The sequence below is a fragment of the Catharus ustulatus genome, chromosome 20 (assembly GCF_009819885.2).
Source record: "Catharus ustulatus isolate bCatUst1 chromosome 20, bCatUst1.pri.v2, whole genome shotgun sequence".
Lineage (NCBI taxonomy): Eukaryota > Metazoa > Chordata > Aves > Passeriformes > Turdidae > Catharus > Catharus ustulatus.
This window is the reverse complement of record NC_046240.1, coordinates 10,860,912-10,882,698: the sequence shown is the minus strand read 5'-3', so window position 1 is coordinate 10,882,698 and position 21,787 is coordinate 10,860,912. Positions and strand designations below refer to the sequence as shown.

At 63.9% G+C, this 21,787-nt stretch overlaps 2 protein-coding genes across 4 annotated transcripts in view; both read left to right on the top strand.

Annotated features, from left to right (window-relative positions):
- Window positions 1–6,049, top strand: part of SDK2 (sidekick cell adhesion molecule 2) — a 46,468-nt gene extending 40,419 nt beyond the window's left edge. The window contains exons 35-46 of one of the 3 annotated variants that reach the window (XM_033076733.2): window positions 176–277; window positions 376–491; window positions 1,387–1,573; window positions 2,009–2,146; window positions 2,212–2,373; window positions 2,484–2,609; window positions 2,811–2,975; window positions 3,205–3,345; window positions 3,898–4,036; window positions 4,369–4,495; window positions 5,605–5,646; window positions 5,716–6,040. In XM_033076733.2, coding sequence (XP_032932624.1) covers window positions 176–277; window positions 376–491; window positions 1,387–1,573; window positions 2,009–2,146; window positions 2,212–2,373; window positions 2,484–2,609; window positions 2,811–2,975; window positions 3,205–3,345; window positions 3,898–4,036; window positions 4,369–4,495; window positions 5,605–5,646; window positions 5,716–5,961 — 1,691 coding nt within the window. In that variant the 3' untranslated portion in view covers window positions 5,962–6,040. Of the gene's footprint in view, window positions 1–175; window positions 278–375; window positions 492–1,386; window positions 1,574–2,008; window positions 2,147–2,211; window positions 2,374–2,483; window positions 2,610–2,810; window positions 2,976–3,204; window positions 3,346–3,897; window positions 4,037–4,368; window positions 4,496–5,604 lie in introns of all 3 variants that reach the window. The other 2 variants (XM_033076732.2, XM_033076735.2) reach the window with 2 other exon arrangements.
- Window positions 6,050–14,596: 8,547 nt separating this feature from the next.
- On the top strand, window positions 14,597–21,554 carry CDC42EP4 (CDC42 effector protein 4). The gene is made up of 2 exons (XM_033076911.2): window positions 14,597–14,790; window positions 19,720–21,554. Exons 1-2 carry the CDS (start codon window positions 14,654–14,656, stop codon window positions 20,777–20,779), a joined length of 1,197 nt encoding a protein of 398 aa, XP_032932802.2. The 5' UTR covers window positions 14,597–14,653; the 3' UTR covers window positions 20,780–21,554.
- The last annotated feature ends 233 nt before the right edge of the window (window positions 21,555–21,787 follow it).

Below are 21,787 nucleotides of genomic sequence, written 5' to 3'. Positions count from 1 at the left end.
AGTGACCACCCCCTGTGTCCCCCAGCTCCCTCCGTGTGTCCCCCACTGCCACCCCTGTGTGTCCCCGCACTGCACTCTGCCTATCCAGCTGCTCCTTGGGGACACCCGCAGCAAGGGGGGCTCTGCCAGGTGCAGGGTCCCACGGGCAGGGTCCCACTCAGCCTTTGTCCCCCAGACCTGAACAAGCACCGGCGCTACGAGATCCGGATGAGCGTCTACAACGCGGTGGGCGAGGGACCGCCCAGCCCCCCGCAGGAGGTGTTCGTGGGGGAAGCGGGTGAGTCCTGCACGGGTGCCTCTGTTGGGGGCTGTCCTGGAGCCCCCCATGGCCCGGACAAAGCGGTGACGGTGACACTGTCCCCTCCCTCGGCGCAGTGCCCACCGGAGCTCCGCAGAACGTGGCTGTGCAGGCGGCCACGGCCACCCAGCTGGATGTCACCTGGGAGCCGCCCCCCGTGGAGAGCCAGAACGGGGACATACAGGGCTACAAGGTACCTGGGAGGAGCTGGCACCGCTCGGGGACAACGGGGGACTCTGGGGAGGTGCTGGACCTCTGAGGGGGGCACAGGGTGGGTGGCGCTGGGCTGGGGGTGCTCTGCGTGCCCTGCGGGAGAAGGGTTCCTGGGAACATGCTGGGGTCCCGAGGAGATGGCGGGTGTCCCCGCCGGGTGTCCCCTCCCGGTGCCGAGCGGCGGCGCGGCAGCAGATGGCGCCGTCGGCTCTGGAACGCGGCCGGGATGTTCCGGGATACACCCGGGATGCACCGGGACAGAGCCGGGATGCAGCCGGGATGTGTCGGGATGTACCAGGATATACCCGGGATGTGTCGGGATTGAGCTGGGATGTGTCGGGGTTGTACCGGGATGCACGGGGACAGAGCCGGGATGCAGCCCGGATGTGTCGGGATGTACCAGGGTATACCCGGGATGTGTCGGGATGTACCGGGATAGAGCTGGGACGTGTCGGGGTTTTACCGGGATGCACTGGGATGCGCCAGGATAAAGCTGGGATGTGTCGGGATGTACCAGGATAGAACTGGGACGTGTCGGGGTTGTACCGGGATGCACTGGAATGCACCAAGATAGAGCTGGGATGTGACACGATTGTACCAGGATGCACCGGGATAGAGCTGGGATGTGTCGGGATGTACCAGGCTATACCAGGGATTTGTCGGGATGTACCAGGATAGAGCTGGGATGTGTCACGATTGTACCGGGATGCCCCGGGAGCCACCAGGCTGGGACAGGGACTCCGGAGCCCGGGCAGGGACGCTTTGAGCACAGCCAAGGGCTCCGGGAAACCAGGCCGGGTTGGATCCGTGCCTCACCCCGCTCTGCACGCCCCGTCCCGGGTTGGATCCGTGCCTCACCTCGCCCCCTCCCTCAGATCCACTTCTGGGAGGAGCAGCGGCACAACGAGAGCGCTCGGGTCAAGACGCTTTTCCTGCCCGAGACCGGCGTGAAGCTGAAGAACCTGACGGGCTACACCTCGTACTGGGTCAGCGTGGCCGCCTTCAACGCCGCGGGGGACGGGCCCCGCAGCGCCCCGGTGAAGGCACGGACACAGCAGGCAGGTGGGGACCGTGGCACGGCTCCCCCAGCAGCCTCCTGCCCCTGGGCTCCGTGGGGAGGTGTCTCCGTGGGTGTGCAGCTCCAGGGATTCTCCCTCATCCTGCAATCCCGAGCAGAGCATCCCTGGGCTCAGCCCGGCGGGTTTGTGGGGTGGGGGCACACAGAGATGGATGGTTAAGCTGAGGAAAATCTTGGGAGGAGAGAGCAGGAGTGTTTGATGTTTAATCTGAGGCTTGAGGAAGATGAGGGTGTTGGGAGAAAAGACCAGGAGCAGGAAACTCATTCCCCCATCGTGGAATCTTTGCTGCAGCAGGGATGGGCCCGGGGGGGTGTGAGATGATGATCAGCGTTAGGGTGGAGGCAGGGACAGGGGCTGGCTCGTGCTGGGGGTGTCCCCTGGAGCGCTGAGCTGGCCCTGCCACCCTGTCCCCTCGCAGCCCCCAGCGCTCCCGGCTCCATCCGCTTCAGCGAGCTGACCACCACGTCTGTGAACGTGTCCTGGGAGCCGCCAGCGCTGCCCAACGGCGTCCTGGAGGGTTACAGGCTGGTCTACGAGCCCTGCACGCCCGTGGATGGTGAGGCACGGCCGGGGGGAGCGGGGAGGGCCCGGCGGGACCCGGCTCAGCCTCTGTCCCCGCAGGCGTCAGCAAGATCGTGACGGTGGATGTGAAGGGGACCAGCCCGCTGTGGATGAAGGTCAAGGACCTGGCCGAGGGTGTCACGTACCGCTTCCGAATCCGGGCCAAAACCTTCGCCTACGGGCCGGACGTGGAGGCCAACATCACCACGGGGCCCGGGGAAGGTGCGGGGGACGCGTGGGGGACACACGGGGTGAGGGAGGAGATGGGGCTGGCATGGCTCTGTGCCAGTCTGTGCCTGGTCTGTGGCCTCCAGCTGTGCTCTGCTCCCCAGGCGCCCCTGGCCCCCCAGGAGAGCCCTTCATCTCCCGCTATGGCTCGGCCATCACCATCCACTGGTCCAGTGGGGACCCCGGGCAGGGGCCCATCACCAGATACGTCATCGAGGCCCGGCCCTCAGGTACCACAGCTGCCCTCCTCGGGGTCAGGACGGGGGGAAACTGAGGCAGGGGGTGCTGGGGGGTTGTCCTTGTGGTGATCCATGGGGAAACGCTGCTGAGGGGGGCTGATGGAACGGGCAGTGCATGGAGGGATGTCACCCCTTGGCCTGGGGTGTCCTGCAGAGCCAGCCCTCCTCTCCCAGCCCCGTTGTCTCTTCCAGATGAGGGGCTCTGGGACATCCTCATCAAAGACATCCCCAAGGAGGTGACCTCCTACACCTTCAGCATGGACATCCTCAAGCAGGGGGTCAGCTACGACTTCCGTGTCATTGCTGTCAATGACTACGGCTACGGGACCCCCAGCACCCCTTCCCCCTCCGTGTCAGGTGTGTTCCTGGGGGATCCTGTCCCCCTGTGCTGGAGGGAGGGTCCTGGTGCTGCTCTGAACCCTGCTCCTGGCTCCTAGAGTCCCAAATCCCACCCCCTTTGTAACCACCCCAGCCCTCTCCCTTTCCTATGGATCCAGGCCTCACAAAGCTCCCCAAGTGACTCTGCAGGGGGATGTCCCTTGTCCCCTGTCCCTGTCCTGCTCTGATCCTCCCTGCTGTGCCCCAGCCCAGAAAACCAACCCGTTCTATGAGGAGTGGTGGTTCCTGGTGGTCATTGCCCTGGTGGGGCTCATCTTCATCCTCCTCCTCGTTTTCGTGCTCATCATCCGCGGGCAGAGCAAGAAGTACTCCAAGAAATCAGACTCAGGTGGGTGAGGGAGCGTGCTGGGTGGTGACAGGACCTGACAGGACCTGACAGGACCCTCCTGCTCCCGTGGGAACCTCTTGGGGGTCTCTCCCTGCCTTTGGGGTCTGGGTGGAGGAGTGGGAGCCTCCCTTCCTGCCCACCTTGGGAACAACCCCTCCAGAGCCCGGTGCCACCCCAGAACGATGCTGTGGCTTCCTGGAGAGCATCGAGGGCTGAGGATGAAATAAAGGATTTCTCCCACAGACAGCTGCAGAGGCAGGGCAGCCCCGGGGGCTCGCAGAGGTCACCGGGATTAGCCAAACACAGCTCTGTTTTCTTAGCTCTGTCAAGGGCTCCAATTGTGGGGAAAATCCAGAGCTCCTCGTTAAGCAAACAGCCCCGAGTGGGGAGCTGGGGGCACTGGGGCACAGGGCAGGGGCTGGGCACGGCTGGCACCTCCTGGCTGTCCCCAGGCCGTGGTGACTCTGGAATTAGCACAGTCCCCGCTCTGGGGACACCCCCAGGGCCCAGCCTGGGGAGGGGCTGGGGGAGGCTGAGCATCCCATCCCGCAGGGAACAGCTCCAAGGCGGCCGCCCTGAGCCACGGGGAGATGGTGAGCCTGGATGAGGGCAGCTTCCCCGCCCTGGAGCTCAACAACCGCCGCCTCTCCGTCAAGAATTCCTTCTGCAGGAAGAATGGCATCTACACCCGGTAGGAACCCCCTGCCCGGGCAGGGGGAGCGTTTTTGGTCACTGTGTCCATCCCTGCTCCGTCATGGGGTGGGGAGGGCTGGGATCCCGAGGGGCTGGCCCTGATCTGCCCCCTGAAAGCCCTGACAGGGGGATCAGGGTTTTTGGGATGGGGTTGGGAGGGCTGGGATCCCGAGGGGTTGGCACTGATCTGCCCCCTGAAAGCCCTGACAGGGGGATCAGGGTTTTTGGGATGGGGTTGGCAGGCTGAGGGGTGTTCCCTGTGGATCCGCTGGGGTTGGCCCAGACCCGAGCAGAGGGGACACACACTGAGCACCCCCTGTCTGTCCCCAGGTCCCCTCCCCGGCCCAGCCCCGGCAGCCTGCACTACTCGGACGAGGACGTGACCAAGTACAACGACCTGATCCCCGCCGAGAGCAGCAGCCTGACCGAGAAACCCTCCGAGGTCTCGGACTCTCAGGTGACCCTCGGGGACCCGGGACGGGGTGGAAAGTGCTGGGAGCCCTCCCTGAGCATCTGCCCGTCCCTCTGCTCGCCACGAGGCGGGTCCTGGTGCGCTTTTGGGAGCTGCGCCGCTGCTCCTGCCCCATCCCGCATCCCTGCGGCTCCTGGCACAGAGCCGGGCTGAAGCTGGCACAGCCCCCGGCCCGTGTGCTGGGGATGTGACACCGCGGGGGACTCTCGGGGCTGCTGGGGACAGCCACGGGGGGCTGGGGACTGTCCCGCTGCCCGGTCGCTGGTGGCAACGTCCGCGGCTCTGCCAACTCCACAAAATGCCACCTTTGTCTTGTCCCGGGGCCACGGGCAGCTGTGGCCGGGCAGCAGCGTGGAGCCCCATGGACTCCCTGGGGCTGTCACCCCCCGGATGGATCCTGAGGGGCTGACACCCAGGGAAAGGCGCTGCGGGTCCCTGGGGCTGTCCCCGAGCAGGAGGGCACCGCGCCCCCCCGCGCTGCCCGCACCGCCTGTTCCCTTGGCAGATGCCGGCTCCTTTCGCTGCGGCCCGAGCGGGGCTCGAGTGGCTTTTGAGGAGCTGTGAAGAGCTGCGGGAGCTGGCGCTGGCGCGGGGCAGTTCCCACCGCCCTCAATGGGCCCTTTGTGCGCCGCCGGAGAAGCTGAATCCAATTACCGGCACAGTCCGAAAACACCCTCCGCGCCAGCCCGGGGGCATCGCGGCCTCGGCAGCGCTCAGGAACCTTTTGTATGAGCTTTTATTTTGTTTCAGCAAGAGGCAGAAACCCCCTAGAGATGCTGCAGCCGTCCCAGCCTTTAAATACTTTGGGGATGTGCTTGCCAGCGTTCCCGAAAGAGCACTGGGAAAGCACCAGGAAAGCACCAGGAAATCACAGAATCGTTTAGGCTGGAAAAGAGCTCTGAGATCACCGAATCCGAGCTGTGGGGATGGGCACCCCAAACCTCCCCGGGCAGCCCCTTCCAGTGCCCGGCCTCCCTTTCCATGCGGGAATTCCTCCCGAACTCCCCTGGTCCAACTCCCATCCCATTGCTGGATCAGAGCCTGACCCTATTGAATTTTGGGGTTGTCACCACACCCTCCATCCCGTTTTTCAGGGCAGTGACAGCGAGTACGAGGTGGACCCGGGGCACCAGAAGGCGCATTCCTTTGTCAACCACTACATCAGCGACCCCACCTACTACAACTCGTGGCGGCGGCAGCAGAAGGGCATCTCCCGGGCACAGGCTTACAGCTACACCGAGAGCGATTCGGGCGAGCCCGAGCACACCCCGCTCTCCAACAGCACCTCCACGCAGCAGGGCAGCCTGTTCCGCCCCAAAGCCAGCAGGACTCCCACCCCCCAGACCCCCGGCAACGCCCCCAGCAGCCAGCCCGGGACCCTGTACCGCCCTCCCAGCAGCCTGGCCCCCGGCTCCAGAGCTCCCATCGCTGGGTTTTCCTCTTTCGTTTGATATTTAAACAGAAGGAAAAAAAAAAACAGCAACAGGAGAGGGGGGAAAAATTAGGGGAAAAAAAGAAAAAAAAAAAGAAAAAAAAGAAACAAAAAGAAAAGCCCCAAGAAATTAAGAGAAAAGGAAAAAGCAGCAAGGAGGAGGAAGGGGAGCAGCCCCAGGGGTTTTCTGCTTTCTGGGCAGCACCGGAGCTGGATGCCAAGGTCAGGTCCCCTCCTTGGCCAAAGTGTCACAGACTCCTCGGGGGGGGCTCGGGCTGTGCTGACATTACCCTTGGCACCCACGGGAGCCACCCCGGACCTGCTGCTGGACTCCAGTGGGTGCTGGGGGCTGGGTGAGGGGCTCCTGCCGTGCCAAACCCCGGCCCCTCCACTCGTGGCTCCCCCAGGACATGGGGACAAGCGGTGACACAGAGACCCCAAACTAAAGAGGGCGAGAGGAGCTCTGCTGATCTCAAACCTCTGGACTTGAACCCTGCACTTGGCACCCCCACAGCCTTTGGGGGAAGGATCCCAGGGCACAATTCATTCCCCCCCTCCTTGGTGCCTGGCCCAGCACAGCCCCCCGAGGAGAACCCAGGACTGAAACCCCCGGAGAGCCCCAGTGGGTGCACGTGGTGCTCATCCCCTCTGACTTTGCACCTCGGGGGCTCTGGGGAGGACTCGGATGAAGCAATTGGAGCCTCCCCTTGGCGTTTCTGGGGGTTTGGGGGTTTTCAGTGGGGTTTTGTGCAGAGGCCTGAGGGCATTCGGGGGTGTGGATGCCCGGGGGGGTCCGTGGCCATTTTGGGGTTTCTGCACAGCCCAGCCCCCACAGTGCCTATGGGTGAGCCAGCACCAGCCTGGCAGGGCCGTGGCACCCGGCCTGAGCTGAGGGAGATGCCAATAAACATCCTGAGGACAAGAGTGTCCCCTCTCTGGCACCTTGCTCTGCCACAGAAAGGGCCAGTGCCCCGTGTCCGTGTGTCCTGCTGCCCCACTGGGCTCGTGGCAGCCCTGTGGCACCAGGGAAGGACCTGGGGTGCCAGAGGTGCTGGGTGGAGCCCAGAAGGGTGCAGGGAGCTGTGCTGGCCGTGTCCTGCATGTCCCCGTCACAGAGGGGGCTGGAGCTGCTGGGAAAGGGGGGGTGGGACAGGACACCCCTGCCAGCAGCAGCCCTGGCACTGGGGATTCTCCTGGGCTGGGTCACAGCCGCCCTCTCCTGCTCTGCCCTTCAGGCCTGGCAGGAAAATCCAGGTGAGGCGTTCAGGTTTCATCAGCTGTCACCAGCTGGGGCTGGGGGTGGGGAGGGCTCAGCACAACACCAGGTCAGTGCCAGGGGCTGCACAGTCCCTGTCACAGCACCTGGGAGCCACATCCCAGGCCAGGGGCTGCCAGGGGAGCGTTGTGCAGGTTTTGGGGTCCCTGCTGCTCCCCCTTGCACTGGGAGGGTTGGGCTGCACTGGTGGCCTTGCTACTGAGCCACAGTCACTCTCTGTCCCCTCACAGTGTCCCCAGAGCAGCTGGCACTGCAGGTGGGTGACTCCTCTGACCCACCTGAGCAGCACAGCACCCAGGGCTGCCGTCCCCTCCTGGGGAGCCCCCAGACCCCACTCACGGGTACAGAGGGGATTCTGTGCCTGGCTGGACAAACCCTGCTCCTCGTGTGCAGCTCAACTCCAGCCCCAGCCATCCCTGCTTGTGCAAGAGGGACCTTCCTCCCACGGGGCTGGGACACGGGGCGGCCGGAGACACGGGGCAGAGCAGCTCTGGGGAGTTGAGCAGCACGGGGGAGTTCCCAGAGCAAGGAATGCTCCTTGTGCAAGGGATGGCACCCGTGCAAGGGACATTGCGTGTGCCAGGCAGGCTCCTGGTGTCGGGGCCGATCCCTGGCTGAGGGCTGTGAGTTCAGACACATCTCCCATCCTGGGAATGGGGGGATGCAGCCCTGGATCCCATCCGTGAGGGATCTGTGTGCGCTTTGGGACAGCCCAGGCGCTGCTCACCTGCCCTGACCCAGCTCATCCCTGGCTGCCAGCAGGAGCCCGAGGCTGCAGCCACAGCCGAGGCAGGTTTGGGGCTGGTGCTGTGCTGGGAGGTGACACTCGCCGGTGTGGCGAGAGCTCCAGGGCCCCGCGGCAGCTCCGGTGGTGAAGGCGGGAGGAGCCCTGGGAGGCTGTGGAGGAGCCTGTGAGCCCTTGGAGAAGCCCTGGGAGCTCGTGGAGGAGCCACTGGGAACATCCCACATCCCACCGGGGAGATCCCACATCCCACAAGGGAGATCCCACATCCCAACAAGGAGATCCCACATCCCACCGGGGAGATCCCACATCCCACAAGGGAGATCCCACATCCCAACAAGGAGATCCCACATCCCAACAAGGAGATCCCACATCCCAAGAGGGAGATCCCACATCCCAGCAGGGAGATCCCACATCCCAACAGGGAGATCCCACATGGGAGATCCCACATCCCAGCAGGGAGATCCCACATCCCACAGGGGAGATCCCACATCCCACAGGGGAGATCCCACATCCCAACAAGGAGATCCCACATCCCAACAAGGAGATCCCACATCCCAACAGGGAGATCCCACATCCCACTGGGGACATCCTACATCCCAACAGGGAGATCAGATCCCACATCCCAGCATAGCAAAGGGTTGGGCTCCTGCTCCCAGGGATGCTGTGCAGGGCCCAGGGCTCGCTTTGGGCACAGCAGGGATGGGCTGAGTGCCCGAGGCACTGGGGGGAGCTCTTGCTCAGCTCTGCTGCCTCAGTTTCCCCATGAACAGAAGGAGTGGAACCAGCCAGGCTCGCTGGGGAACACACTGAGCCACCTCCCTCCCACCTCCACTTTCAACCTGCAATTTTCCAAATTCCCTCCCCATCATCCCTGCTCCTCCAGGCAGCTGAGGGCTGCACATTCCTGTTCCCATTCCTGTTCCCATTCCCATTCCTGTTCCAGTTCCCAGTTCCCATTTCCCATTCCTGTTCCCGTTCCCGTTCCCGTTCCCATTTCCCATTTCTCATTTCCCATTCCCGTTCCAGTTCCCATTTCCCATTTCTCATTTCCCATTCCCCATTCCAGTTCCCATTCCCGTTCCAGTTCCCATTTCCCATCTCTCATTTCTCATTTCGCATTTCCCATTCCTGTCCCCATTCCTGTTCCTGTTCCAGTTCCGATTTCCCATTCCCCATTCCTGTTCCCACTCCCGTTCCAGTTCCCATTTCCCATTTCCCATTCCCCATTCCAGTTCCCATTTCCCATTTCTCATTTCCCATTTCTCATTCCTATTCCTATTCCCATTCCCGTTCCAGTTCCCATTCCCATTCCCATTTCCCATTCCCATTCCCGTTCCCGTTCACATTTCCCATTTCCCATTTCCCATTCCCATTTCCCATTCCCGTTCCAGTTCCCATTTCCCATTTCCCATTCCCCATCTCTGTTCCCATTCCCCTTCCCCTTCCCCTTCCCCTTCCCGTTCCCCTCCAGCCGCTCTGTGCCGCACTCAGCCAGGCTGAGCTGTCAGCACCAATCACTCCCCGAGGACCAAATCAGCCTTGACGTTTCTCCCGAGCGCTGCTCCCTGGCTCGAGGTTTTCCCAGGGGCAGAGCAGCGCTCGCTGTCAGGGCTGGCAGAGCCAAAGGGGGGCACAGGGACCTGAGGCACCCCCAGATGTTGGTGGGTGGATGGGGCAGCGTTGGAGCAGGAGCTGATCCCTGCTCCAGGTGTGACGAGGAGATGCTGGTGTGCCAAAAAATGACAGTTGTGACCGATAAAGCTGGGCTGAAATCTGTGATTTGTTTGAATATCTGTCCTCCAGATATCTCCAGTTCGCTGCCAGCTGCTGGGGCAGAGCCAAGTGTGTCATGTCCCCACCTTTCCCTTGCCTTGGGGACAGGCACAGCCCCTCCTGCCACGCCGGGGGCCAGACGGGACTCGGCGCATCCTCAGAGCCCCGGACACGGCTCCGTGCCGGGGGCGGCGGGAGAGGAGAGCGGCGGGGAGGACAGACCCGGCTCTGTGCCCCCTGTCCCGCTTTGTTCTGGCACCCTGGGGTGTCCGGACAGCGATCCCCAGCGTTCAGGGAGAGCTCCCCGCTGGCTCGGCAGCGTCGGGAAGACAAAGCTGGCAGGCTCTGGCAGCAGGAGGAGGGGATGGGGCTGCCGGGAACTCGGGCGCTTTTCCAGCAATGCCCCGCCCACGCGTGAACCACCCACAGGTGTGAGCCACCCACAGGTGTGAACCACCCACAGGTGTGAACCATCCACACGTGAACCACCCACAGGTGTGAACCACCCACGGGTGTGAACCACCCACGTGTGAACCATCCATGCATGAACCACCCACAGGTGTGAAGCACCCACAGGTGTGAACCATCCACAGGTGTGAACCACCCACGTGTGAACCACCCACAGGTGTGAACCGCCCACAGGTGTGAACCAACCATGCATGAACCACCCACAGGTGTGAACCACCCACAGGTGTGAACCACCCACGGGTGTGAACCACCCACAGGTGTGAACCATCCACGGGTGTGAACCATCCACGGGTGTGAACCATCCACGGGTGTGAACCATCCACGGGTGTGAACCATCCACGTGTGAGCCACTCACAGGTGTGAACCATCCACGGGTGTGAAACATCCACGGGTGTGAAACATCCACACGTGAACCACCCACAGGTGTGAACCATCCACAGGTGTGAACCACCCACGGGTGAACCACCCACGGGTGAGCTGCCCACAGGTGTGAACCATCCATGCATGAACCACCCACAGGTGTGAACCACCCACGGGTGAGCTGCCCACGGGTGAACCACCCACACGTGAACCATCCATGCATGAACCACCCACAGGTGTGAACCACCCACGGGTGAACCACCCACGCATGAAAAACCCACGGGTGTGAACCATCCACAGGTGTGAACCATCCACGTGTGAACCATCCACACGTGAACCACCCACAGGTGTGAACCACCCACGGGTGTGAAACACCCACAGGTGTGAACCATCCACGGGTGTGAACCACCCACGGGTGTGAACCATCCATGCATGAACCACCCACAGGTGTGAACCCTGCCCACGCATGAACCACCCACACACGTCAAAGAAACTCACGTGGAAAAAACTAACAAAAACTCACGTGGAAAAAACTAACAAAACACACGCGTGGGCTTCCCACACGTGGGGAAAAACCCGCGTGGGGGAAAACTCGCGTGGAAAATCTCGCGTGAAAAAAATCTCGCATGAAAAAAACTCACACGGAAAAAATCTCGCGTGGAAAAATCTCGAGTGGGGAAAAACTCGCGTGGAAAAAATCTCGCGTGAAAAAAACTCGCGTGGAAAAAACACGCGTGGAAAAACACGCATGGAAAAAACACGCGTGGAAAAACACGCGTGGAAAAATCTCGCGTGGAAAAAACACGCGTGGAAAAAACTCGCGTGGAAAAATCTCGCGTGGAAAAATCTCGCGTGGAAAAATCTCGCGTGGAAAAAACACGCGTGGAAAAATCTCGCGTGGAAAAATCTCGCGTGGAAAAAACACGCGTGGAAAAAACTCGCGTGGAAAAATCTCGCGTGGAAAAACACGCGTGGAAAAAACTCGCGTGGAAAAAAACTCGCGTGGAAAAACACGCGTGGAAAAACTCGCGTGGAAAAAACTCGCGTGGAAAAAACTCGCGTGGAAAAACTCGCGTGGAAAAACTCGCGTGGGGTTCCCTCGCGTGGAAAAACCACTCGGTGAAAACCTAAGTGTGAACCACCCACGCTCGAAAAACACATGGGCGAACCACCCAGGTGTGAACAACCCAGGCGTGAACACCCACGTGTGAAAGCGCCCACACGCGAACCACCCACGTGTGAAAAACCCAGGCGTGAACAACCCAGGCTTGTGAAAAACCCAGGCGTGAAAGCGCCCACACGCGAGCCACCCAGGCGTGAACAACCCACACGCGAACAACCCACACGCGAACAACCCTGGTGTGAACAACCCAGGCGTGAACAACCCTGGCGTGAACAACCCAGGTGTGAAAAACCCACGCGCGAACCACCCAGGTGTGAACAACCCAGGTGTGAACAACCCAGCCTGAGTCCTAATAAGAAAAAAAAAACTGCCCCAGTCAATATCTGCAGCATGCCAGTGCTCCCTGAGGATGGAAATCTTTGGGGACACAGAGATCTGGATTGGGGATGATGAAGCCACGTGATGAGGAGATGCTGGTGTGCCAAAAAATGACAGTTGTGACTGATAAAGTTGGGCTGAAATCTGTAATTTGTTTGAATTTATCTGTTTTAGAAGCTTGGGCTCTCCCTGTCCTCCAGATATCTCCAGTTCGCTGCCAGCTGCTGGGGCAGAGCCAAGTGTGTCATGTCCCCACCTTTCCCTTGCCTTGGGGACAGGCACAGCCCCTCCTGAGGACTCGGCGCATCCTCAGAGCCCCGGACACGGCTCCGTGCCGGGGGCGGCGGGAGAGGAGAGCGGCGGGGAGGACAGACCCGGCTCTGTGCCCCCTGTCCCGCTCTGGAGGGGTCCCTGTGCCAGGGGCTTTCCTGCAGAATCCACACTCCAGGTGGGATCGTGGAATCACGGCGTGGGTTGGGTTGGAAGGGAACTGGAATGTGTTCCAGTTTCAGGTGGGAGAGGTGATGGTTTCCGGGGGCACAGCGGGTTTGGGGTGCCCATTCCTGGCACTGCTGGCCAGGAGAAGGTTCCAGCTGGGAAAGGCGAGAGGATGCACGGAGATCCTGCCCACGGCACCCAGCGTGTCCCGGTGCCCACCTGGCCAAGGCGGGGGCGGGCAGAGCATCCAGCCGGGATCCTCTGGGCAATGCTCTGCCCTGGGTGAACTTTGGGGTCTGTGCCTGGGGGTCTCTGGGGTTGCTGGGGAGGTTTCTGGCAGCAGCCAGCGCTGGGGATGGGGGATTTTGGGGGTGTGCTTTGTTCTGGCACCCTGGGGTGTCCCGACAGCGATCCCCAGCATTCAGGGAGAGCTCCCCGCTGGCTCGGCAGCGTCGGCAAGACAAAGCTGGCAGGCGCTGGCAGCAGGAGGAGGGGATGGGGCTGCCGGGAACTCCCCGCTTCCCCCTGCTCTGCTTTTCAAAGTGCTTTTCAATCCTTCTTCTTTTTTTCTTCTCTGCTTTCAAAAGCTGTTGAGAAGCAGCAGAAGGAGCCGGCGGTGGCTGGGGAAGGGCGGGAGCGCTCCAGAACCGCCCAGCACCCCGAGCTCTCCTCCCCAGGGCCGGCTGCAGCCGCGGGGAAGCGGAGGGGAGGGGGCCCGTCTCTCCCAGGCAGTTTTTCAAGTTGAGTGGGTGCCTGCTCTTCCCAGCCGGAGCCAGGCCAGCCCTCGGGAGCCTTCCCGGCGGCTCCCACCAGCCGGGTGATGTTAATCCCTCCCGACTGCGCTGTCTCAGCCATCTCCACGCTCCCGTGACAGCGTCAGGTGAGGCGAGCAGCGCTGTCCCACCAGTCTTCCAGCACACACTTTGTCTCCACGTGAGTGGGTCGAGAAGCCGCTGGGGGTTGGGGCAAAGCCTCCTCCTCTTCCTCACCTCCCAAAAAAGCCGCTGTGGTATCCAGAGGTGGCCCCTTCCTCAGCTGCGGGCCCGGGGCTTTGCCTCTGGCCTCAGTTTCTCTGTACGGAAAGCAAGGAAAATAAAATTTGCCAATAAAAGCGGCTATGAAAACGGCACTGGAGGAAGCAGCACAGCCGAGGATGAGACACAGGCATGAGCGGGATGGTGCTGGACACCCGGGCTGGGGGCAGAGGCTGTGCCTGGCTGCCGATCCCACATCTCCGCAGTGCCAGCTCCGAGGTGACACCCCTTCCCTTCCCAAGGAGGGAAGCGTCAGCTCCAGAGGAGCCACCCAGCGCTTGGTGCTGCCCACCCAGTGCTGGCACAACCGGCCCCGATCGGGGACTCGAGCTGCTTGCACGGGGGACACGAGGAACCTCCGAGAGCGGCGTGGCCAGAGCATCCCAGCACCCCGCCCGCCACCGCCTTCCTCTCTCCGCAGAGACGCCAGATTCCCCGGAATAGCCAAGAAACGCTGCATTAGGCAGGGTCGGGATAATCTCGGCTCTCCCGCCCCTTTTCTCCCACAAAGGTTTTGTCTTAATCCCCGCGAGCGAGCGAGCAGCACTGTGCAGCCCGGCACTCTCCCTTTCAGCCCAGTGGGGCTGCGATGGTCACAGGGGCCATGGAATCCATCCCTGGGGCCTGGGGTGACCACGGACCACCCCCCATCGTGTCCCGGCCACCGCCCACCCAACCCAGGCATGGCCTGGAGTGACCCCAAAAGGGGACCCCAAAAAGGGCTCGAGCCGTGGGACTGGCTGGGGACAGGGATGTGGGTGTCCCGGTCACGGGTGGAACGGGGACATCGCTGCTGCCCTGCGGCTGAAGCCGCCTCCTTCTGGCATCTCAGTGCGGTTCTTAATTCCTCTTAATTAATTAGAGTCGGTCACCCATCACCACCTCAACCGCGCCGCTCTGCCGGGGGTGCGGCCGGCTCACTGCTCTGCCTGCGGGGATCCCACGCGTGGATCCCACTCAGGGATCCCGGAGGGAAGGGACCCGTGAGCCGCCAACCCCGCATCCCCCCGGGAGGGGCCGAGCTGTCCCCACTGCTGTCCCCTCTCCTGTCCCCCCTCCCGCCGGACACCCCGGGCGGGGCCAAGGGTTCCGCCCCCCCGCCCCACTCGTGTTTGAATGGAGGGCGTGGGACCGCCCCGTGACGCGACACGGTGCCATTGGCCCGGCCGGGACGGTGATGTCACCGCCGTGGGGGGGGCGCTCCGTTCCGGCGCGGCGCGGCCATGGACCGGCGGCGGGGCCCGGGCGAGCAGGTACGGGGGGGGACACCGGGGACTCCGGGAGTCGCGGCGGGCTGGCGAGACTCGGCCCCGCTTGGCCCGGTCCGGCCCGGCTCGGCCCGGCTCGTGGGGGGAGCTCCCCGCGCTCAGCTCGGCTATTGTCCGGCGGGCGGGCGGGGTCCCCGGCGCTGCCGCTCTCCGGTACCGGGCAGGGGGCGGCCGGGACCCCCCGCCCCATTCCCCGCCGGGCCGTGGGGCCGGGGCGCGGGTGGGCGAAGGGGCTAACAGGATGCGGAGCGCTGTTTGCCCAGCGCGGGGCACCGGCCCGGCTCACCGCACCCCGCCCCAGCCGCGATCGCCGCCCGAGCCCCGCGCGGGGGTGGCGGCGGCCGGAGCGGGCGGGGGTCGCGGCGGGGACGCTGGCCCGTGTGGGGAAGGTGGATCCTCGCCGTGCTGGAGCGGCTCCAGCGGCACCCGGGGGCTGGGCGCCGGCGGCTGCTGAGTCAGAGCCGCCCGAAATCCCCGTCCCGCTCATCGCCCGCGGGCCCCGGACAGGGGTCCCGGCTGAGCGCAGCCTGCCCTCCGCGCTGCTGCCCGTCCCTGGGCGGCACACACCGCTGCCACGGGTGCCCAGAGACCGGGACTGCCCGGCTGTGTCACTGCTGGGTGCAGGACTGGCTGCCAGAGCCGCTCCGGTGCCCGTACAGCTGTGGGTCGGGGGGCAGCGACCGCTGGCGGGGCGCTGGGCTCGTCCCACGCCGCCCCGGTTTGACCCCGGCGGCAGCAGCAGCAGCAGCAGCGTGAAGTATAGATGTTTCCAAGCGCCGAATCTATGGATCAGGGAGGCTGTTCCAAAGGGAGTTGGGATCTATAGAGCAGGAGGACTGTTCTAAAGGGATCGTTAATGGGCTGTGAGGGGAAACTGAGGCACAGCGTGCGATCTCTGCAGCCAGGACAGGGCTCGCTCCCCTGCCGGGCACGCAGTAAACAAATCTGTTTTGGACGCAGCTCCCTCGGAAACCGTGGAGCGATTCCAGCTGAGGTTTAGCACCGAGGAGGCTCAGCCTGTTTGGGTCTGGGGGTGCAGAGCGAGCCTGGCCCGAGCCCCGATCCTGTCCCTGCTCCGTGCCCGGGCTCCGGGCTCCCTCCCCGGCCCCCAGCGCCGCTCCCGGCGTTGTGCTGACCGTGCCGGTCGCTGCCTTTGTTCGCTGGGTTTTGTCCTGAGCACAAACAGCCGCCGAGGGCCCCCCGAGCGGGCTCCGGGCCCCCGGCAGGTAGGGAGCCGTGGCCGCGCTGTGGGAAATCTGCCTGCTTTACTTCCCGTCCACCCCAGCGAAACCGCAGGAATTCGGAGCCCGGCGCAGGTCGGGAGGTCTGTTCAGCCCCGATATCCTGTGGAAGCCCGGCCAGCCCCTGTTGTGAGGCAGAGCCAGGGCCAGCGAGGAGATAACCTTTCCCCCCGGAACAGTCCCCTCCTGGCGCTGCAGAGCCGCGGGCTGGTTCGTGGCCCCGGAGCTGGAGGATTTATGGCCCTGTTCGTGTTCTGGCGTGTCCTGCCAATAGTTCCTCGCTGAACTCTGGCTACCTCCTGGCTGTTGGCAGTCCCTCGGGGAGCGCTTCTCCGCTCTTGGCACTGCCGCTGAGTTCCCAGCCTGGTTCTGCTCCGTGTGCCGAGAGCCCTGGTGAGAGCCAAGCTTCTCCTCCCTCCCCGAGTGCCATCTCTCCATCCCCGGCTCGCTGGCAGTGACTTTTCCACTTCCCGAGGCCTCTCCGTGCATCCCACGGTCGCGCTGCAGCCGCGTCCCGATGCCAGGGACAGGACCAGACCTGTCACCGCGCCGGGGTGGGGGCGGTCACCGGGGCGCCGGGGCTGCCCGCACTGCCAGCACCGCCTGCCCCCGGGCCCTGGAACAGCCCGGCCGAGGGTGTGACAGCGGCTCGGTCCCCTCCTGGGCCGGCCGTGGCAGGGTGTGATCCGTGCCCTGTCTCCAGCTGCTGTCTGCCAGGCTCCAACATCAAAGGATCAAAGGATCCCCGAGGGGCAGCGCACCCCAAAGTGGGGCTGGGAGCAGGTGGGGTGGCCTCCCTGTCCCGTGGGCGGGTTCTCCCTGGCCCTGGGCAGTGTGGGGGACCCGACCGGTCCAGCACAGCCCCTGCCCCAGCGCCCGGCAGGGCGGGGAGAGCATCCTCTGATCTCGGGGTGCTGCCTGGGGGGCTCTGCGAGGAGAAGCTGGGGAGCTCGTTTGGAGCTCGTTTGGAGCTCGTTTGGAGCCGGCTGGGCCGGCCAGGATGCTTTCCCGGGATGCTTTCCCAGGATGCTTTCCCAGGTTGGCTTTCCCAGGTTGGCTTTCCCAGCCTGTGAGCGGGAAGAGCTGGGGGCAGGACGCACGGGAGTGTGGCTGGACTTGGCGTTTTTCCTGCGTGCCCTCCTTCACTGGCCTCCTTCTCTGAGCCACTTTCCCTCTGGTCCCCACGGGTGACTGATGCTGAGCGGGATGGGGTGGAGGGGATGGAGGGAGGGTCTCGTGGGAAGCTTGCACCATCAGGGCACGTGGGCCTGGCCGGAGCTGTCCCAGTTCTACATCGCATTGTCCTACAAGCAGACATTCATTTACAGCAACAATTGTGTCCCTGGGCACCTCAGGTTCTCACTCCTCAGAGCCCACCCTGCTCAGAGGGCAGGTGGGAGCAGCACAGGGCTGTCAGTACAGGTTATCCCTCTTGTCCTCGACCCTGGAGTGCAGGTCCTGTCCCCTCCCCTTGCCCCAAAGCCCTGCTGGGGCTCGGCTCTGCTCTGGGCTCGCTGCCCCGGTGCCTGCGAAGTCTCTCGGGTTACCAGCAGCTTCCCCTGGTAGGAGGCTGGAAAGGCAGCGCCAGCGATGCCTCCCTGGCCTGGTTTCCTTTGTGAAAGCGCCGGCAGCGGGAATGTCACAGGATCTGCTCTCCCCGAGCGAGAGGAGGAGAAAAGGGCTCTGTGTCCGGCTCCCCGGCCGGGCTGTGCGGGCAGCAGTGTCCATCTGTGCTGCCATCGCCTCCCGGGCCGAGCTGTGAGCCAAACACCGAGGGCTGGGGGCACATTCTGGCTCTGAGGGCTGGAGCACTCAGGGGAGGGGGCTCGGTGCTGCTTTGGAGGCTGGGGTGGTGATGGAGCACTGCTGGCCCGGCCGGTCCCGCTCCAACCTCCCGGTGGCCCCTTTGCCGCGGCTTGCAAAGTATCTCACAAATGCTGAACTTGGCCCCGAAATCTAAATACAAGGGAGGGACAGTCCCCAGATGGCCTAAATCAGCAGCACGGTTGCCTGGCCCAGCTGGGGAGCTCGCCGGGAGTGTTTGTTTTATAGAAAACCAAAGGCTGCAGGAATGCTGGCCTGGAAGATGTTGGAAGGGAAAAGCGTTTGTGCCATGCACACGCACCCGGGAGATCCCGGAGGGGGAGCGAGGTCCAGAGAGCTGCTCCTGTGTCGGGAGGGGCTGAGGGGGGCAGGAATTCCCCCAGCTCCTGCTTTGAGGTGGAGGGAAGGGGGTGTGGCTCCTTGGTGGCTTCCCCATCTGCTGGGGATGGACTCGGGGCTGGTCCCCCATGTGCCATCATCCCCCTGGGTGGCCCTGGGGGCTCAGGCTGTGCCTCCATGGGCTGGTGGGATCCTGCACAGGGCTGGACACGGAGTGTGGCCATGTGCCACCAGTGCCACTCCCGCCTGGCCAGGCCCATCCGGGAGCCGAGCACGGCAGGGTTGGGTCGGGACTTTGTCCCAGCGTGGGACCAGAGTCCATCCTGCCTGGCCACAGCCTGCCTGAGCTCCTGCTGCTCCTGAGGGGACAGCGGGGTGTCACCGCGGGGAGGGACAGGGGGGTGGAGGTGTCCCCTCGCCCTGCTGGCAGCTCTGGGGTGGGTGCTGTGGCTCCTGCAGGTCCAGCCGGGCAGGACTGGGCTGTGCTGGGACCATCACTGCCCTCGGGCTGCGGGGCTGGGTGGGCACGGACTCGCTCCGAGGACACACGTCCGTCCTGTCCGTGCCCTCCCCGTGCGTGTCACGGGGCGCGGCGTCGCCGGCGGTGCCCGGAGGGAGGAAGAGGGCGGCCACGAGCCCTTCCTCCCCCGAGCCTCTCCCGGGACCACCTGGGGCTGCCTGGCGCCACGGGATGCAGCGACACCGCCGCTGTCCTTGTCCCCTCCCGCGTGGCTGGGGCGGCTGGTGGCCCCGAGGTGGCCCCGAGGTGGCCGAGGGAAGGAACATCGTGCCCGTTGCCATTGTGGTCCGGCAGAGCCCTCGTCGCTTGTGTCACCTCTGAGTCACAGCGGTGACGATGAGACGGCCGGCGGATGGTCACGCATGGACTCAGCTCCGAGGAGCAGAACGGGGGGGTCTGGGGGGCTCCAGGGCAGCAGCAAAGCTGTGTCCCCTCGTCCCCACCCTGCCGAGCATGAAGGGGTCCCCATCGTGGTCCCCCCGTCCCCCTGCTCGGCTGGCGGTGCCTCCCGGGGGCTCTACGCCCTCCTCACACACTTCCTGCCGTCTGTTTCCAATTCCTCCTGGCGTCTGCTCCTCCCTGCTTTCTTCCAATTAGAAAAAAAAAAAAAAAAATCCCAGGCATCTTCTCAGCGTGCAGCTCGCAGAGGCTGGAGCTGCCGGGAGGGCTGGGGCTGCACCAGGCGGGGCAGAGGGTGCCCATGGTGCCCTGCATCTCTCGTGGTGCCCCTTCATGTGGGCACAGAGTCAGGGATCATCCTGAGGGATTCCCGTGCCCGGAGATTTCTCTCTGCTGTGGGGATGGCTCTGGGGGTGTGGGGAGCTCGGGGCGGGGGGGTCTGAGGATGTGTCCTGTGGGAAATGGAGCCAATCCCTGGGAGGGCCAAGCAGCTGGAGGGCACGGGGTCACATTTTACAGCTTGGTGGGATGAATCTGGCACCCACCCACACCCTCAGATCCTGACCATGTCCCTCCCTCTCTGTCCCCTAGGAGTGACCCACCCGTGACGCCGCTGGGACCCCGGGCTGAGGAACCCCAGCTGCGAGCAGCAGGACCCAGCGTGGCACAGCCCCCCCCGATCGCCACCATGCCCATCCTCAAGCAGCTCGTGTCCAACTCGGCGCACTCCAAGCGCCGCTCTCGGGCCGACCTGACGGCCGAGATGATCAGCGCTCCCCTGGGGGATTTCCGCCACACCATGCACGTGGGGCGCGCCGGGGACGCCTTTGGGGACACCTCCTTCCTCACCAGCAAGGCCGGGGAGCCGGTGCCGGAGGTGGGAGAGGAGCCGGGAGCCTCCAAGCCCAGCCTGCTGTCGCGCCGCTTCCGCAGCAGCAAGCGCTCGCAGTCGGTGACGCGCGGGGACCGGCGCGACATGCTGGGCTCGCTGCGGGACTCGGCGCTCTTCGTCAAGAACGCCGTGTCCCTGCCCCAGCTCAACGAGAAGGACGTGGACAGGAGCGCGGGGCAGCTGCCCAAGAGCCTCTCGTCCAGCCCCGTGAAGAAGCTGCCCGAGGAGATGAGCCCCGAAGAGCAGCAGCGCCCGAACGGGGCGGCCGCGGGGCCGCTGAGCCCCGGCTTGGACGAGCGCGACTTCGGGGACATCACGGAGCTGCCCGTGGTGGTGGCCAAGGGCGGGGCGGGCTTGAAGCACGCCGAGTCCATCATGTCCTTCCACATCGACCTGGGGCCCTCCATGCTCGGGGACGTGCTGAGCATCATGGATAAGGAGCAGTGGGAGCAGGACGAAGATGCCGAGGCGGAGGAGAGCCGCGAGGAGGAGGAGGAGGAGGAGGAGGAGGAGGAGGAGGGCGAGCCTGCCCCGCCTGGCTCCCCGCTGGTGGCCGTGGTGGCCCAGCCGAGCCAGAGCCCGGCCCGTGGCGGTGCTGGCCGCAGCCCCAGGGACAGCAGTCCGGTGTCCAGCTGCACCTCAGGGCCTGAGGAGCGCAGCCCTGTCCCCAGGCCACCGAGCCAGCGGGGAGGGGCCCCGAAACGCCCCGACAAGGAGTTCTCGTTCGCTGATGAGGATGATGATGAGATCCGGGTATAAGGGAGGCTGAGGGCCTGGTTCTCACCGTGGTTGCTTGGACACAGGGCTGAACACCCCAACTGGTGGCACTGGGGAAGACTGGACCCCTCTCCCGCCTCGTTCCCTCTGTGTGCTGCAGCAGGACAGCGCTCTGCTCCCGGGGCTGCTCCTGGTCTTTGGCAGCCCCCAGAGAGCTCCAGCACTTCCTGGGAGGGGGAAGCAGACTCGATTTCGGTTCTTTCTGCTGGACTTTGGATATTAGCTCCTTTCTCCTGCCCCCCTGCCCGAGTAAAGCGATTTAGGATCCAACAAGACGAGCCTTTGGAGTTTTAGCCCCTTTAGTAATATATATATATTTTCCACCGTACAGTTTTTACTGTTTTCTGATTTGTACTTACCTTTCTCTACTCTCTTTTGGTTTTAACTGAGGGAAGATTTCCCATGAGGAAGAGCTTGGCTCTGGAGCTCAGAGGTGGCCTGGGACTATGGGCAGCTCCAGCTTCCTGGGTTTCTTGGGGACTTTCTGCAGACCAAGAGCCTCTCTGTGCCCTGGCAGGTGCTCGCTCCCCATCCCTTGGATGGATGGATGCTTCCATCCCAGATCCTCGACCCTCCCACCAGCCTGAGGGTCACAGGGGTGCTGATGGAAGTGGGGTCTGTCCCCTGTGGAGGAGCAGGAAGCCCCCAGAGCCAGGGAATTCTGGTGGGGCTGGGCAGTGCTGGGAGCAGGCAGCTGGAACAGGAGGTTTTATACCATGTATGTACAAATGCAAGGAATAAAAGGAAATGCTAGTGACTGCCGTGGCCTGAGTTCCTGAGGGGTGACACGTGGCTGGGACCTGCTGCCGAGGCAGGATTGGTGTCCCTGTGCTGCCACCAAGGCCAGCCCTGTCCTGCTGTCCCCTGCCCATCCCTGGCTGTGCTCCTGGCCCTGCTTTGGGCACCTGCCGTGGCCCAGCTTTCTCTGCCCGTTGCCTGAGGAAGCAGGAGAGCTCCTGCTGGCCGGATCTGGCTCAGGGCTGGGACCCT